The sequence below is a fragment of the Diabrotica virgifera genome, chromosome 7 (genome assembly GCF_917563875.1).
Source record: "Diabrotica virgifera virgifera chromosome 7, PGI_DIABVI_V3a".
Taxonomy (NCBI): domain Eukaryota; kingdom Metazoa; phylum Arthropoda; class Insecta; order Coleoptera; family Chrysomelidae; genus Diabrotica; species Diabrotica virgifera.
Genome location: NC_065449.1, coordinates 4,093,423 through 4,108,552, shown reverse-complemented (window position 1 = coordinate 4,108,552; position 15,130 = coordinate 4,093,423). Strand labels below are relative to the sequence as shown.

The window sequence follows — 15,130 nt, the reverse complement described above, 5'->3', positions numbered from 1 at the left end:
TCTCGTGACACATCCCCCTCCAGGCCGAAACCAAATTTTGGAGTAATATGGACATCTATAATAATAACCTATATGTTTCCTGCAGCGGATTTTGATGATATACATAGTTATAAACAAATAAAGATCAAAAAACGGTAAATTTTCGTTTTTCGTCTATTACCAAAAAGTTAAGCATTTTAAAAAAATTTGAGGGTAATAAACTCATAAATCGTATAAAAAACTTCAATATGGCGTTCGCTGAATATGTCTATCCTTATTGGTTACTTAGAAAATTGCAAAATAAATCATAAATATTGAGTTTTTATAAATATTCATAACTTATGTAAAAACTAACTTAAACCCTTCTTATTACACGGAATGCTGAGACTTCTGGTGCTTAAATTATACCCTAAATTTCAAAGTAATTGGTAAAATAGTTTTAAAGTTATTTAATTTGTTTATTCCAAATTTATTTTTGTTGCAACACTATAAGTCAAAAAATTATGAGGTTACATTAATACTTCGGACATTTTATAAAAGAAGAACATTTATACTATTAACTTATTAAAAAAAGAATGTGTGTGTACTATGTACACACGTAAGAAGATATTCTTCTGTTCTATTATATAATAGGTAATTTAAACGAAGTAAATATACTTAAAAGGTTATTTGTATTTTATTTAAAAATCAAATTAACTTTCTTATCTACCACTTTCAAAAAATTTTTATTAAAACAACCAAAAATAAAAAAAAATATGAATTACCCGGGAATTGAACCCGCAACCTTCCAATCTCAGTGCTAACGCATTTCTAACTACTCCATCGAGGCACTAGAAATTCATATGTCAGTTTCGGATATAATTACACAACACGGCGACATATAGTATAAAAATGTTATGCTTACATAATATTTTATTATTCCAAAATCACAAGAATTATAATAAATAATACATTTCCTAAAACCACTAATATATTCTTTTAATGACTTATTTGCACGGTTACAGATACATACATACCTATCTTGAAAGATTAGCAATGAACTACAATACTGTCAGAACTACATATAATACTGTCAGTGTGCGCAGGCGCGCGGTAAATGTACAATTTTACCCTCAATCGATTCGCCGCTAAAGAAGAATATCTTCAAAAATGACAAATAATAATTTTAAACAGTGTAAAATTATTTTGCAAAAACATGTCGATTTTTTGCTTACTTATAAACAATTAGAATAACTTTTTAACCGTTACCCGTACAAAAATTATTTTTTCATATTTAGAAAAACTAAATTTTTATACACATTTAGAAAGAAAAACAATTATTGTCCTAGAACAATTAGGGACGAAGTTAGCCCCCCTTTTTTTATTCACATGTTCTTGCAAAATAATTTTGCGATATTTAGAATTATTTTTTGTCACTTTTTTTTAATTAAATTTATAGTGTACATCTTCTTCTTTAATAAACTATCCAAAGTATTACTGTGACTTTATCATTTTCTGACTTACAGTGTTGCAAAAAAAATGAATTTGGGATAAACAAATTAAATAACTTTTAAACTATTTGACCAATTGCTTTGAAATTTAGAAACATGATTGATTGCTTTGAAATATGATTTAGAAACATATAAATTATTATTATAGATGTCCATACTACTCAAAAAATGTGGTTTCGGTCTGAAGGGGGTTGTGTCACCAACATGATATTTTTTTCCTTATTTTTTTGAACTATTATGTCGGTGTTTTTGGGTCATAGAATTTGACTAATATTTTGAGCCCAGGAATATGCAGTTAAAATATTTCCAATTATGAAACACCCTGTATTCTGGAAAATATTTGTATTCTGGAAAAAAATTATTCTAGTTTTTAGGTGGTAACAATACTTTTTGATAATGGTACCTATCTATATTAGAAAATTTTATCGGCAATAAAATATAAATAAAATCCTTAAAACAGTATATAAATAATCTGCAAAAGTTTAAATCAGCTATTCCAGTACTTGAACTGTTCTTTATATAGGTACTATGTACTAATTTGTTCTCCCTTCCATGTTAGATATGCATCCACTGCAAAAAGAACTGCATTCACCAACGAAAACAAAGTTTTAATAATACCCATACTTTTGAATACCACTGACAAAAAAGCTTTAATAATACCCATAGTTTGGACGTAATGCTCATTCCAGCGGTATGAAGAATGGTCAGTATACCATAAAATGTTTAAGATCCCTGTCGATAAAAATAAAGAACATCCGATAATTGAATAATATATATCAATTTTCTTATCCAGTGGGCAATTGAAGAGGTCTGCAGCAACTTCTCCTAGCAAGATAATTATAAAAGCTCCATATGCTATAGCAGATGTAGTATCAATATAGTATTGGGAAGTTTTTGTGTTAGTATGTAGCACCATGCAAACGACAGAAATAATCAGTTCCACGATTTTGATTATACATAAGCCATTTTTAGCCATATTTGGATATTATTTTCGCTTATTCTGGCTATTTTTAATGTCAAAATGACAAATCTTACATGCGTCACACAACATATTATTCTTCTTCTCCTCCTCCCTCGTCTGCTTCTTCTTATTTTTATCCCAGATTTATATATACGGCCCATACTCGCTCAAAGGGGAAAATTGACTCATCCCATTGACAAAAAAAATCACTAAAAGGATTTAATCCTCCGAGGGGTTGAACCGGGTTGACATGTTTCGTAGTAACAAAAACAACAAAACAGACTGCATTTATTTTAAATATTAGCATTAATATTTTTATTTGTAAAATGTATACACTATGTGTTCTTGATAAACATTAAGTATAATATATTTATAATATTTATTAACATAGTATGTACATTAGCTGTAATGAGTAGGTAAAATAAGAAGTAAAAAATTGTAATATTATTATAATAACCATGTTTCACTAATTGGAAATATCTTTAATATATTTACTTTTGATTGAGACTGGCTGAATGACTATAGTCCAAGCAAAAAAACTCATCCCAGATACCTACGCTGTCAAAAGAATTGAGCTCTGGTGGGACACTTTCCCTGTTACCAAGCCCTAGATGACCTAAAACGCCGGAGTATCTCCCAAAAATTGTTGTTTGCATCTGGACGTCGAGAGTAGCACAGTTTTCTGCATAGTTTTGTAAAGATCTTCGTTTAAACCTAGGATTTCTGTTCAATGTTAAGGGTGAAGGAACTATGTTACACATACGGCCCACACTCCCTCTAACGGGAAAATTCACTTATCTCAGATACCTAGCGTATCAAAAGGATTGAGCTCTGGTGGGACTCGTTCCGTGTTATCGAGCCCTATGTGACTTTGTATGCTAGAGTATCTCCCAAGCACGGGCACATCTGGCCGTGCAGAGTAGTACAGCTTTCTGCATGTTCTTATAAATATGTTCATTTAGACCCAGCGTTTTGATATTTTCTATGAGGTTCTTCGGAATGACTGCGGTAGTAGAAAAAAATGGATATTGTCTGGGTACTTTCCATTCGCCATTGTCTCCTTATTTGTATTTCGAGATCTCTACACTTTGCGATCTTTTCGTTGTGCTTAACACGCAGATTATTGTTGTTAGGTAATACTTCATCTATTACTGTTGTTTGCTTAGTAAGTTAATTAACTAATATAAGATCAGGTCTATTGTGTGCCACTGTTTGGTCTGTGAGCACAGTGCGATCCAAGTATAGCTTGTAGTTGTCGTTATCAAGCAGTCTATCAGGGAGGTATTAATAATAAGGGCGAGATGGTCGGTCAGGAGAAGTCCAAGTTTGCTAGCTAGTTATTGGTGAAGAATATTTCCTAGTAATTCATGACGTTCTTTATAGTCAGTTCCGACAAACGTCTGGCAGCCCCCGGTAAGATATTGGATGGATTCTTGGGCTTGACATCCATATCGGCATTTGTCGTTTTGGACCTGAGGATCTTTGACAATATACTTCAGGTAATTTCAAGTTGGAATAAACTGATCCTGAATGGCAAATAGGAAACCCTCTGTCTCGAGAAACATCCTTCCTGATGTCAACCAATAGCTCGATGCTGAATTGTCTTGTTTATCTCATTCATTGTTCTTTGTTAATATCATTCAGATGCCGCCCATGCAGAGGCTTACCCATTCAGGTGCGCATTTTTTCTTTCATAGAAAGGTAGTTTATGTGCATTTATTGCTCCCTCAGTTTAATCGGTGTTGTGTTATCTACTGCGCAGATTGCGCGATGTAAAGTAGACGTCTCAGCCTGCGCCTGAAAATAAGTTCTCAGAGTAGTAACTTATTTATCCAGTTGGTCACCTATGGCCATGAGTCCTCGTTCAGATTATCGTCCAAAGATTAGAAAAAGGGAAATATTTTGACCTAGAAATAAGCCAGGAAAGTTCAAAGTACATGATACTCGGAAATACAGAGATAAAGAAGAGGAATTGGAAAAGACTGTAAGACTTGTACACACTTCTAATTAGGTCAAGACGGCAAACAGGTGTATGTTCTCAAAAAACTTTTGATAGTGTGTAAAAAATATATTTTATTATCAGCTAAGTACTTTCAACACATAACGTGCCATCATCAGAGCTTCCTAAAAGGACATTTAAGATAAGATTTTTTTATATAAAAAATGAGTGAAAAACTTACGTCCCCTTATAAATACTTCATAGAAGAGCAATTGCTAAACGACACAATAAAATACATAGATACTAGCAAAAGCCACAGATATCTGGTATAACAACCCCTTAAAATGAATAAATCACATCTAAATTCTTTTATATATTAAAAAGACAGCATGGCTTAGTCAAACCATTTTGAGCCCACGTGAACAGCTCAGCTGAGGAAGACTGTCATTTATTAAAATGATAAAGAAGATAAGAAGATACCACAATCTTAAGCGACCTCTATATTCGTACATAATAATTAAAATTAATAAAAAAATTTAAAATGACTAAAAAGCCATGTATAGGTTCAATGAATTTAAAGTTAAGATACTTAATTTTTTAAAGTTAAATTTTCAAAAATTACTAATATTAATATTGAAGTGAATATAAATTATCAAAATTCTTCTAAAAACAAAACTGTTGTAGTTTGACCAAGTGTAGAAGAAGTTAGATGAAATCAAACCTAGGAGAAATTTCATTTAATAAGCTCAGAGTTTGAAAGCTGTTATTTTATAAATTAACATTTTATAAATAATAAGATTGTTAATTTATAAAATAGCAGCTTTCAAACTCTGAGCTTATCAAATGAAATTTCTCCTAGGTTTGATTTCATCTAACTTCTTCTACACTTGGTCAAACTATAACAGTTTTGTTTTTAGAAGAATTTTGATAATTTATATTCACTTCAATATTAATATTAGTAATTTTTGAAAATTTAACTTTAAAAAATTTAGTATCTTAACTTTAAATTCATTTAACCTGTACATGGCTTTTTAGTCATTTTAAATTTTTTAATTAATTTTAATTATTATGTATGAATATAGAGGTGCCTTCGCAATCGCTTAAGATTGTGGTGCATTCTTTATCATTTTAATAAATGGCAGTCTTCCTCAGCTGAGCTGTTCACGTGGGCTCAAAATAGTTTGACTCAGCCATGCTGTCTTTTTAATATATAAAAGAATTTAGATGTCATTTATTCATTTTAAGGGGTTGTTATACCCGATATCTGTGGCTTTTGCCCAGTATGTATGTATTTTATTGTGTCGTTCAGCAATTGCTCTTCTATGAAGTATTTATAAGAGGACGTCAGTTTTTCACTCATTTTTTTATATAAAAAATCTTATCTTAAATGTCCTTTTAGGAAGCTCTGATGATGGCACGTTATGTGTTGAAAGTACTTAGCTGATAATAAAATATATTTTTTACACACTATCAAAAGTTTTTTGAGAACATACACCTGTTTGCCGTTTTGACCCAAAAAGACGAGGGACAGTTTACTGTCCTATCTAATGAAGCAAGGGAATATAATTTCGAGAGAGTGGTTCATTTTACGTATCTGGTTGTTATTATAGACAAGAAAGGTCAGAAAGAATAGGAACTGAATGTCAAATTGCAAAAAGAAATAAAAATATGGGAAATCTAAGACCACTGATGACATCCAAATACAGTTAAGTCCCTGAATCTTTACCTGTGCGTCATCATTTAAAGCATACGAAATAAGTCGATGATAAGTCGGAAATTGAAATTTACTAAACGCAACAGCAAGTGACAGTAAGTGACATGCTGTTGCGTTTAGTAAATTTCAATTTCGACTTATCATCGACTTATTTCGTATGCTTTAAATGATGACGCACGGGTAAAGATTCAGGAACTCAACTGTATGTATAGAGAAAAAAAGCTAAGGATATATAGAACGGTAAAAAGGCCGACATTAACGTATGGTAGCGAAGTATGGACAATGAAAAACGCATTGAAAAAAGCAAATACGGCGAAATTGGAAAGGTGGGAAAGGAACATGATCAGAACTCTATATGGAGGCAAAAACCGGTGAAAGGTTGGCAACGAACAAACAAGGAACTAGAGGAACTGTATAACGAACCACGCATCAGGCGCTTCATAAAGACGCAAAGGGTGAGATGACTGAAACACGCGATGAGAATGGAAAGGAAGAGGATGCCAAAGAGGATCCTAAGATGGGTACCAATCGCGAAAATAAGGAAAAGAAGACTCAGACGAAAGATATTTTGAGAGCGCACAGGAAGATCTCAGAAATGAAGGAATTATTGGTTGGGAAGAAAACGTAATAAACAGACATAAACGGAGGAGAATAGTAAGTTACTGTAGTAGGCAAGGAGCATGATTGGACAAGAAATCACCCCACTTGATACGAATTTTGTAATGTACATGGTTATTCACTATAATATTTTGATCCCCCTGTAAACTTATTTATTTATTTATTTATTTATTTATTTATTTATTTATTTATTTATTTATTTATTTATTTATTTATTTATTTATTTATTTATTTATTTATTTATTTATTTATTTATTTATTTATTTATTTATTTATTTATTTATTTATTTATTTATTTATTTATTTATTTATTTATTTATTTATTTATTTATTTATTTATTTATTTATTTATTTATTTATTTATTTATTTATTTATTTATTTATTTATTTATTTATTTTACGGATATACCATTTTTACAAAAAAACGACGTCAACCTTTACAAAGCATAGGTTCAATAAGTTGCGTTAAAAAAACAAACCAAAATTAAAATTAAACAAAATTCAATAAAAGTAGTAGCTTAAGTTATTAAATAATGCTTAAAATCTCTCAACTGATTTCTTAAATGTTGCTATAGATATTCCAAATAACTCTAAACTATTTCTGTGCTCATTGGCAGTTCGTAAAATTCTTGTAATGGGTTCATTTTGACCATAATTTGTAGTGTGGAATGGAATGTTGAAAATCTCAGTGTTATGAGTTCTTCTAGTATTGACATTAAAACTTATTAAACTTAGTAACTCTGGATCTTAAACATATCCATTTATAATCTTAAAAAGGAAACATAAATCCGCTTGACACCTTCTATGATATAGTGGTGAGATATTTAGTATTGACAGTATATCATCATATGTGTATTGCTGTCTAATAAATCCAATCTTGTAAGCACATACCCTTAAGAATTTATTCTGAACTCTCTCGATACTGTAGATGTCACTATTATATGAAGGAGACCAAATGAGAGAACCATACTCCAAAACTGATCGAACTAAACTAAAGTATAACATTTTCAAAGTTTGTACTGAAAACTGATTACAGTTTCTTAGAATAAATTCCAACATTTTTAAAGCTTTAGCTGAAGTTTCGTTAATGTGATGTTTAAAAGTTAATTTAGGATCAAAGTTTATACCTAAATCCTTAATATTATGACGTGCCTCTAATGGTACATTATTTATACAATAATCATAATTTACAAACTCTCTTGATCTTCCAAAAGTAATTTTAAAACATTTTTTTATATTTAAGTATAGCATGTTTATCTCACACCAACTAGCTAAGTTTTTAATATCATTCTGTAACAAACAGGCGTTAACTAGGTTATTTACTATTCGAAATATTTTAAGGTCATCAGCAAACATTAGAAAATTACTGCTTTTAATCACTGAGGATATATCATTAACAAATATATTAAATAAGAGAGGCCCAATATGAGAGCCCTGAGGAACTCCTGAGGTTACAGACACTCGTTGAGATAAACTGCTTTATTTAGAGAATTAGAAAAAAATGTTAAATACAAAAGTTATTCGATTTTTAAATTATGATTTTTTTACATATATATCGTACTAGTGACGTCATCCCTTTGGGTGTGATGACGCAATCGACTATCTTTTTCAATGCGAGTAGGGGTTGAGTGCTAGCTCATTTGAAAGGTAATTCAATTATCCATTCCGCAATATAAACATTAAGATAATTATTTATACAGGGTGTCCAAACAAAATTTTTTTAATTAAAATAATTGACACAAAAAGAAGAATGTATGTAATTTATTTAATTCAAAATACATTCTACTGCTGTCATAAAACAGAAATAAATGTTTATTAAACAAATAAACATTACTTTTTACTTAAATTCAATGTTCAAGCTGCCACCCATCTGCCTCTTGGCAGTTTGAACATTGAATTTAAGCAAAAATCAATGTTTACTTGTGCAATAAACTTATATTTCTGTTTTCGAACATCAGTAAAATGTATTTTAAATTAAATAAATTACATACATTCTTCTTTTTGTGTCAATTAATTTATTAAAAAAAAATTTCTTGGACACCCTGTATAAATAATTATCTTAATGTTTATATTACTGAATAGAGAATTGAATTACCTTTCAAATGAGCTGGCACACGACCCCTATTCTCATTTAAAAAAATAGTCGATTACGTCATCATGCCCAGATGGATGACGTCACTTGTATGTTATATATGTCAAAAAATCATATTTTAAAAATCGAATAACTTTTGTATTTTACATTTTTTTCTAGCTCTGTAAATAAATCAGTTAACAGGGGGGTTAAAATATAGTGAATAACCCTGTATAATAAATTTCATATTATTGTATTATATTAATTGTATTTTTAGCCTTAGGCCTTCCAATCCTCTTGAGTTTTGTAAATAAACTATAATACTTTTTGATACTGGTATATTAACAAATTTTGTCAGCGTTACAATATAAAGAAAAATCCTTTAAACATAAATACTTTACAAAAGCAATCAGCGATTAGAGTACTTGCAGGGTACTAGTTTCTTCCAGTTCTTTACGTAGGTAACTGTAGGTTTACTACGCACTAACTTGTTCTCCCTTGTATGTCAAAAATGCATCCAACGCAAATACAACTCCATTAACCAATGAGAACAAAGCTTTAATAATACCCATAGTTTTGTTTTTGGATCCAGACTGGTCAGTGTACCGTAGGATGTTAAAGATTCCTGTTGCTAAAAATAAAGAACATCCCACAATTGAATAATATATGTCAATTTTCTTATCCAATGGGCACTTCCAGAAATATGCAGCAGCTTCTCCTACAAGGATAATGATGAAGGCTCCATATGTTATAGCAGAGGTAGTATCAATATCATAATCGGCAGTATGAGTGCTACTGTGTAGAACCATGCAGACAATAGCAATAGCCAGTTCTACGATTTTTATTATACATAAGCGATTTGGAGCCATGTTTTAATATTACCTAATTACGCTGATTACAAATATATTGCAGTATAATTCTTGCTATTTTGAACGTCAAAAATGACATATATTACATTTGTCACATAATATATTCTACTTATATTCTTCTTTTTCTTCTTCTCGTATCACTACAACCTTTTGTGGGTCTTGGCTGACCGCATAACTTGGTTCAATCTCAAACGGTTATCCATGATAGTTGAGTCAGTGGGTAGCACTATTGTTCTTAAAGCTGACCATATGTTATCTCTCCATCGCATTCCTGTATATCCTATAGGCTTTCTTCCTGTCAAGGCTTCCTTGGAGAATACTTGGTAGGGCGGTTATATTGTTTCTCCTTTATGGCTCCCTAAGAATACATAGCATCTGAATATATAGAAGAGGAAGGATCTGTTTTTAGGTGGATGTGAGAGGTGGCATTCGGATTTTTGCGGATAAAGTCAGGTGATAACTTCGTTAATAATAATTGACTTATGCTCCTTCTCAAATATGCCCGGAACATTAATAAAAAAAATAAAATAATTAAAAATTTCAAAAAATTTAGTTTTTTTTTTCTATTTTCTTTGCTTATAACTTTAAAACGATTCATTTTGGAACAAAGTCATATAGGAATAAAACAAAGATAATTAAATTTTCTATCAGATACGATTGGCTAAAAATGTCTTAATTTTACACCCTTGCTGCAAAATAGCAATAAATATAAAATAAGGGGGGAAAACAAGCCTGTCTTTATTCAATGTTTTTCCATCACTTAGGTTACACTTGGAACCTTCCTAATTCGCTTAGAAAATTTATGTAATGTGCTAAAACCGTCCACCAAATTTCATTAAAATTGACTTACTAGATTTTGCATAATAATTTTGCAATCTAAACTTTTTTAAAAAATTAAATTTTTTTAAAATCTTGCACAACAAAAACTAGAATATACAAAGATTTGTCAATTTTTTTACATACAAAGAAGTACTCCACCTATCTAATGCATTTTACAGAATTGAAATCGGATTATTTAAGCAGCCTTAGCAATGTTTTAAAATTATAAACAATTTTTTCGCTTATAAACAAATTAGTGCTGTGTCCAGGAGGGGGTACTATGAACTCCTTTATTTAGATGGACTTACCCAAATTTTTTATGTATTTTGACCCCTAGAACATGAATTTTTTGGGTAACAGTTGATCTGGATGTCGATAAGATTGTTATAAACAAAGAACTTGAGGAATTACATAATATCGATTTTTCTCAAAATAAAACATTTTTTTGTATTTTTTGGGTAATTCTAAGCAAAAAATGTTCCTACAAGTTTTTTCGTAGGATGCATAGTTTTCGGGATAAACGCGGTGGAACATTCAAAAAATCGAAAATTTGCAATTTTTGAACGAGAATAACGTTTGATTAAAAAATAAAATAGCAATTCTGCTGACATCATTTGAAAGTTTAAGTCAAATTATACCGGTTTTAATTATTTGCATTGCTAAAAATTAATTTTTGAAGTTATACTTCTTTACCGGCGATAGAGGGTGATTTTTTTATATGTTAAAACCTATCAGCCCGGCGCATGCGCATTATAACTTTGTTCTGATTGGATGTTCAAATGACATGTCAAAAATTATCCGATATGGCAGCTGTGGTTTGGAGGTAAAGGTAAAGGTAAACAAATGTATAATATATTAGTTTTATTGTTGTGAGGACAGTAACAAAAAAGTTTATAATATTTTAGTGACTTTTAAATAGTTTTTAAAAGCAACAGGTACGTAATAATTGTTAATGTATCATGGGTATAAACCTACCTATTTGATCTGCCAAAATACATAGTATGTAATACTTTTATTTATATAATTTGATTACCATCAAAATTTCTATCAATATTCACCTAATATATTATTTTTTTACTCTATGTTTTGTTGTATTTTTTCAATTCTAAATCATTTCAATTCAAAATTAAAATAATTTGATCAATTTTCAAAATATCACAAGTTTAATCCGTTTAGTTAGTCAATCTTCGTAAATAATGACACATAGTGTCCGTGGCTAAGCGGAGAAGGCGAATGAATTCCAATACCAACCGCTCTTATCAGCGCTGGTTCGAGTCCCAATAGAAACTTTCTTTTTTGTTTTTTTTTTAATACATTTTATGATTGTAAGTATATTTATTATATAATTGTATTTTCAGAAAATACGTATTTAGTTAAAAAAAAATTTCGACAATTAATGTTCAGACATCATTTGTGGCTTGTTTAATGTGTTTGTGTGTGTTTTATTCTTTTATTATTTTAATTTTTGGCACTGTTCTAATAAAAATGTTTGAGAAGTAGTAAGTACAAATTAGTTTAATATTTAAACAAAATATAAATAAAAAGTATATTAATTTTGTTTAAATCATATAATAGAAGTATAACTTCTTACGTGCGTACAAAGTACACACACATTCTTTTTTTTTATTATTAATTAAAGCTATTTATTTATAAGCCAAAAAATTGTTTATAATTTTAAAACATTGCTGAGGCCCCTTAAATATTCCGATTTTAATTCTGTAAAGTGTATTAGATAGGTAGAGTACCTCCTTATATGTAAAAAAATTAGCCAACTTCTAAATGGTCTACTTTTTGTTCAGAAAGATTTTAAAAAATTTGAACTTTTTAAAAACATTTACATTGCAAACCTCTTATTTTGTATTTATTGCTATATTGCAGAAAAGGTAATACCTAAGACATTTATGACCAGACGTATATCATACAAAATTCAATTATCTTTATTTTATTTTTGTACGACTTTGTTACAAAACGAACCGTTTTAAATTTATAAGCAAAGAAAGCAGAAAAAAATCAATGTTTTTCGAAATTTTTAAATATTTTAATTTTTTTATTAATGTTCCGGGCACATTTGAGAAGGAGTATAAGTCAATTATTATTACTAAAGATGTCACCTAACTTTATCTGCAATAATCCGAATGCCACCTCTCACATCCAAAAATACACGTTTTTTTACAAATTAGTCCTGGTCTAATACTCTAGTTCTAATTTCTATTCCCAGTGTTCCATTGTATATTACTGTTCCCAGTGTTCATCTTATTGAAAGCGTTTCTGGCAATATCTATGCGTCGTTTTATTTCAAAGCTGCGGTCCCTTTGTTCATTTAGTTCACATCCCAAATAATTGTATCTGGGTACTTTTTCTAAAGCTTTTCCTTTAACATAGATTGTTTCGTCTTCAATCTTGTTCTTATTGACAATCATGATTTTTGTTTCTTTTTGTGCTCAGAGCCATTCCATACGTCTCGCAGTACTGCTTAGTTCCATCAACCAGAATTTTCAGTCCATCTCTGCTGTCCGCAAGGAGTATTGTATCGTCTGCATATCTGAGATTATTCACTTCTTCTTCCTTTGGTGTCTATTCGTTTCCAATTTTGGGATCATTCTGACTATAATTATTTTATTAACTGGTACTTTAAATAGATTAGTTGTTGTTGTGGAGAACCATTCCCTGAGTTCTTTAACCGTGATCTTCTTCTTCTCCCAATTCCTCGCTTTCCGAATACTTTGCCTTGAAGTATTACCTTCAGTAATCTGTATTTAGTGCCGTTTCTCATTATGTGTCCCAGATATTCTAACTTTCTCCTTTTTATGGTATACATCACCTCTCTTTCTTTCCCCATTCTTCGTAATACGGTCTCGTTGGTTATCTTGTCCGTCCATGATATCCTTAGGATTCGCCTGTATAGCCACATCTCGAAGGCTTCAAGTTTTTTCTCCATAGCATCAGTAAGTAGTATAATATTGAGAAGATAATAGCATCCTAGGAGCCTTACTTTTGTCTCCAGATTAAGGCTGTGGCTTTTTAAGAGTTTGGCCATGTTCCTATATTCTACATTTTATTTTTTTTGAGTGATCCCATTGTTCGTTTACTATATTGTTCCAAGATACATGGGTATACTGTTTTACTCGGTCCACTGGTGTATTCTTGATGAGCAGTTGAGCGTCTCTAATTTTATTTTTGGTAATGACCATAAATTTAGTTTTTGATATATTTACTTGTAGGTAGTCCAAATTTTTTACTAACTTCATTTACCTTGTTTATTAGTTGCTGCAAAAATAATGGTGTCGTCTGCATAGCGGATGGTGTTTAGGCGTTCTCCATTTAGAATAATTCGACGTTCGCAATTTTCCAAGGCTTCACTAAATATTTCCTCTGAATATAGGTTAAAAATAATATAGGTGAAAGCATACATCCTTGTCTAACGCCTCGTAGAATCCGGATCACATCCGTTGGTTCATCTCCAAGATTTGTTCTTATTGTAGCTGATTGGTTGCAGTATAAATTTTGTATTATACGCCGGTCTGTATCATCCATTTGGGCTCTTGTTAGAACAGCCATCATTTTTCAGTGTTGAACTGTATCAAATACTTTTGGGTAGTACACAAATGAGGTGTAAATATCGCAAGTCATATCTCTACATCATTATTTGATTATTGACTAATGTTCCGTTAATTGATATGCCTTCATTGATGTTTTCTAGTGCTTATTTAAACATATCTTCTGAGCACATATTAAAAAATAAAGGGGATGGTACACCTCCTTGTCGAACTCCTCTTCTTATTGGAATCTCTTTAGATTTTTGTTGGTCTACTCGAATTATAGCTTTCTGATATCGGTATATGTTTTTGCTTAACAATTTGAATTTTTTAACTAATTTTTATAACGTATTATGAATTTTTACTTTTCGTTGTTTTCCTGTGTCTTTACTCCACAATATTCCAATCACCGACTTAATTATTCTTCAGGTTTTATTTATTCTGTTTGTAATGTCATTACCATCTGTTCCTTCTTTGTTGAACAGTCTTCTTCTTCTTCTTAGCCTTCTATCGTCCACGTTTGGACATAGGCCTCTCCCAACTCCTTCCATCGGTCTCTATCCTGAGCAACATATTTCCAATTCGTTCCGGCTACTCTTTTAATATCATCAACCCATCTCATCTGTGGTCTTCCTCTCGGTCGTTTACTTTGGTAAGGTCTCCAATGTTGTATCGTGGCATTCCAACGTTGGTCTTTTTGTCTAACAGTGTGGCCTGCAAAGCTCCATTTAAGTTTGGCAACTTTTGTTGTTATGTCCTCGACTTTTGTTTTTGATCTTACCCAGTCGCTCCTCTTTTTATCTGACAGTCGTATACCTAACATTGCTCTTTCCATAGCTCTTTCTGTTGTAGCTAGTTTATTCATATTTGCCTTGGTTAGGGTCCAGGTTTGACATCCATATGTCATGATAGGAAGGATGCACTGGTTGAACACTTTGGTCCTCAAATATTGATGTATTTTGCGGTTCTTAAGTATCCAACCAAGTTTTCCAAATCCTGCCCATGCTAGTCTTGCTCTCCTATTAATTTCCGCACTTTGGTTTTCTTTGTCAAGTTTCAGGATTTGGCCTAGGTAGATATATTCCTGAACTTTTTCTATCTCACTGCCATTTATAGTTATGCGTCTGGGGTCAT

General features: G+C 31.0%; 2 protein-coding genes across 6 annotated transcripts in view; both read right to left on the bottom strand.

Annotated features, from left to right (window-relative positions):
* Nucleotides 1–15,130, bottom strand: part of LOC114328732 (potassium voltage-gated channel protein Shaw) — a 597,781-nt gene that overhangs the window by 183,731 nt on the left and 398,920 nt on the right. The gene's annotated exons all lie outside the window — the stretch shown is intronic.
* Nucleotides 9,096–9,721, bottom strand: LOC114328733 (uncharacterized). The gene has a single exon (XM_028277681.1). It carries the CDS (start codon nucleotides 9,639–9,641, stop codon nucleotides 9,249–9,251), a length of 393 nt encoding a protein of 130 aa, XP_028133482.1. The 5' UTR covers nucleotides 9,642–9,721; the 3' UTR covers nucleotides 9,096–9,248.